Source organism: Etheostoma spectabile, chromosome 4 (assembly GCF_008692095.1).
Source record: "Etheostoma spectabile isolate EspeVRDwgs_2016 chromosome 4, UIUC_Espe_1.0, whole genome shotgun sequence".
Lineage (NCBI taxonomy): Eukaryota > Metazoa > Chordata > Actinopteri > Perciformes > Percidae > Etheostoma > Etheostoma spectabile.
This window is the reverse complement of record NC_045736.1, coordinates 32813847-32817594: the sequence shown is the minus strand read 5'-3', so window position 1 is coordinate 32817594 and position 3748 is coordinate 32813847. Positions and strand designations below refer to the sequence as shown.

At 44.9% G+C, this 3748-nt stretch overlaps 1 protein-coding gene across 1 annotated transcript in view; it reads left to right on the top strand.

Moving 5' to 3' along the window:
- The window catches only part of chd6 (chromodomain helicase DNA binding protein 6), a 150379-nt gene that overhangs the window by 131851 nt on the left and 14780 nt on the right, over positions 1-3748 (top strand). The window contains exons 33-35 of the mRNA XM_032512666.1: positions 1600-1972; positions 2866-3074; positions 3337-3411. Coding sequence (XP_032368557.1) covers positions 1600-1972; positions 2866-3074; positions 3337-3411 — 657 coding nt within the window. The remainder of the gene's footprint in view (positions 1-1599; positions 1973-2865; positions 3075-3336; positions 3412-3748) is intronic.

The following is a 3748-nucleotide window of genomic DNA, read 5'->3' as shown; positions in this document are numbered from 1 at the left end:
ACTTACTGCTCTTACATTCACACATTTGGTAATATCAAAGGTTTGGGGTGGGGACTATTTTGGACCAGCTCTGCTGACGCCTCCGGGTGTGAGCAGAGTCAAAAATGCAGAAGCTCCTGTCTAGAGGGTTAGTCTGAAACATTTGTACAGGGCTAAGCAACAGTATAGCAGATACATTTCCATTATAGCATGCAGCGTGCTTATTCCAAGATCTAATGAAGCTGCTGATTGGCTGTCGAACGTCACATGTCGTAGGGACACGCAGGACAAACTCTACGTTCCACAGAGAGACGGGGGCTAACACAATAGGAGCTGAAAAATGAATAAAAAGATATGCGCCCTAATGTATAATGTTGTAATTTTTTAATTTGATATTGATAAAAGTATTGTTTAGGAACAGGGAAAGACTTGACGGTATTGGTATTGAATTTTTTTGAACGATACCCAGCCCCACACATGACTACATGCCCACCCGACAGCTGTATAGTGTCTTGGCATTTGCAGGTCTTACAGGTAATTTGAAGCGATCATTTCAAGTCTTCTGAATCCTTTTTTCTCTAATGAGTCCAACATCCCTTTAGACAATAATGATATGGTTTCTCTCCACTGGGTTTTATCTCCGCCTCCATTAAGTCCAAGAGGTGCTTCTCCTCCACGCCTCATATCTAAACCCATTTCACCTTTCAGCTGACGTCTTCTGTTCACCGCTGCTCGCCGGTTGAAATGAGTTTCCCTGTCTCAGTGGGTACATTTAATGGCCGTCTAATTGCTAATTGGCACACTGGAGAAAGACATGGAAAGACATCAGCACTTGGATACAGATACCTTGTTACCCATTGTTCTGGTGTCAATGAGAGGACATGACAGATTATTATTGTAAACGTCATCTGTGTTCTTTCAACCTTTTCTTTCCTATTCATAGCATACAAAATGTACTTTGACTATGACTTTATATGTTCAAAGATGGACACATTACACGTTTTAAAGCCTCAAGCCACCTGTCGGTAATAGAGCCCAATCTACTTATTTGTTTGATCTGTTATTGGCAAAATTAGTTCTGTAGTTTATAGTGAGCATTTCAGGATCTGTTCTGTCCAAGCTGAATTAAATCTTTTCTTAAATACATTCTGGATTCTATGTTTCTAAATTAAACTCTGTCACAAAGAGAAACATAAATTCTTAGTCCTGTTAACTTACGCTACATTTTGACGAGATATTTCCTTATTTGATTGAATGATTAGTTTGTAAAACGTATAAAGTAAAACGTCCTTGTACGGCTGCCTCGTGTTAAGACAAAGGTTTTTGGCATTTTAAGCCTTTATCTGTGACAGGACAGCTTAGACATGGAAGGGGAGAGAGGGGGAATGACATGCAGCAAAGGGCCGCAGGTCGGAATCAAACACCTGGCCGCCACATCAAGGACTGAGCCTCTGTAGAAAAGAAAAAAAAATCAGAGAAAGTATTGTTTAGGTACCAAAACTATTATTTTCTAGGAAGCAGTATAAAGGGATTTCGAACAATACCCAGCCCTTCAGTAGAATGTTTTTTTTTTTTTTTGTAATGTAATAATGTGCATTCCCAACATTCTGTCCCCCACAGACTCCCAGATGGCAGGTGACCTGTGCGCCCAGGATGCGACATTGGTCACCACCACGACAACGGGAACAGGGACTGGGGTGGCGTCTCTCCACGTGGTCCAAGCCCGGCCCCTCTGGCCCACCGGCCCCGCCCTGACGGCCCGTTTACGCCGCCTGATCACCGCCTACCAGCGCTTCACTCTGCGCCGCGAGCCGCTGCTCCGGCACGACTTCCTGCTCCACGACGGCCTGGTCGGCATGGGGATGGGGGGGGCCGGAGCCGCTCACAGTCATCACGCCGCCGGGCCACTGGCGTGGCAGCTGGGCGACGAGCTCCGGCGGTGCTCGGTGGTCGCCACGGAACCCGACCCCTTGTTCCTGGAGTGGCAGAGAAGGTAACCATGTTGGACATACTCCATACTATCAGTATCAGTTTTAAGATTAATATTGTATCAGTGTCACATTGGCACGATATGATAATTGCGATTATGTTGAGCGATAATGCTATTACAATATGATTTAAGATATTGGAGGGTATAATTTTTATTGAAAAATATTAGGAAAATGTAAATAATTATAGTTTGATTATTGTAAGGCTAGTAGTCCTTACTTAGGTACTGTCAGGGCCCTCATACTCTGCTTCTGCCTGGCTAGTAGTCCTTACCTGGGACTGTCAGGGCCCATACTCTGCTTTGTGGCTAGTAGTCCTACCTAGGTACTGTCAGGACCCTCATACTCTGCTTCGACTGGCTAGTAGTCCTCTACCTAGGTACTGTCAGGCCCTCATACTCTGCTTCTGATGGCTAGTAGTCCTTACCTAGGTACTGTCAGGCCTCATACTCTGCTTCTGACTGGCTAGTAGTCCTAACCTAGGTACTGTCAGGCCTCAACATCTGCTTCTGACTGGCTAGTAGTCCTAACCTAGGTACGTCAGGGCCCTCATACTCTGCTTCTGACTGGCTAGTAGTCCTACCTAGGTACTGTCAGGGCCTCCTACGCTGCTTCTGACTGGCTAGTAGTCCTTACCTAGGTACTGTCAGGACCTCATACTGCTTCTGATGGCTAGTAGTCCTACCTAGGTACTGCAGGACCTCATCTATGCTCTGACTGGCTAGTAGTCCTTACCTAGGTACTGTCAGGGCCCTCATTTTGGTACAACCTCTAAATATAATTATGAACCTGGAAATGAGCAGAATATGAGCACTTTAAACAATCGTTGTCCACTTCATGAACATGTTACTTAAAGCATCATATCTGCCCTCCTGTCCTGTCCTCATCCACGTTTTAGGTGGACTCGTCGAGAGCAAGCTGATTTTTACCGCACCGTGTCCTCATTCGGGGTGGTGTACGACCCAGAGAGGAAGTCCTTCGACTGGTCCCAGTTCAGAGCGCTGGCCCGACTGGAGAGGAAGACGGACGAGAGTCTGGAGAAATACTTCAACTCCTTCGTCAACATGTGTCGGACGGCCTGCAAACTGCCTCCAAGGAAGGAAGAAGGTGTGTGTGTGCGTGTGCGTGTGTGTGTGTGTGTGTGTGTGCGTGTGCGTGTGTTTTATTTAAACATGACAGGCATGAACTTGAAAGAACTTTGCTAATTTAATTTAATCTTTGCTAATTTAATTTATTTTTATTTTATGTTAATGTGGTTCTTAAAACGGGAAGCTCAGTGTTCCTGTTTGTTGTAATAGCCCCAGTTAGCATAAATACAAGTCCAACACTGCATTATGATTTACAAGTCAATGTTGTCATTGGGGTGTAGCTGCAGCCCACATGTCCCTCGTGGGGACCTCGTTCCTGGGGAACATTACTGCCCCATGCTGGTGGGAGGATTCAGGTGATCTTTATTGATAGTTCATTTACAGTTCAGTACATTCAGTTGAGACCCAAACTCAATAAACAAAATGTGTGTAAAAAGCACATATTACAACATGTGGAATGTGTATCATCATACATTAAACAGTTTTTATTTGCTACAAATTGCACATTTTAATGTTAAAACAACATCAAAGTCTGGAAACTATTTTTCTGACTGGTGACAGGAGGAGGTACATCACACTCAAAGCCCACTCCTGCACATGCAAACACACTTCTCTGCATCTCACCTGCCTTCTCCATGCGTCTCACTGCCACTGCTCAATGTTGACTCTCTCTCTCTCTCTCTCTCTCTCTCT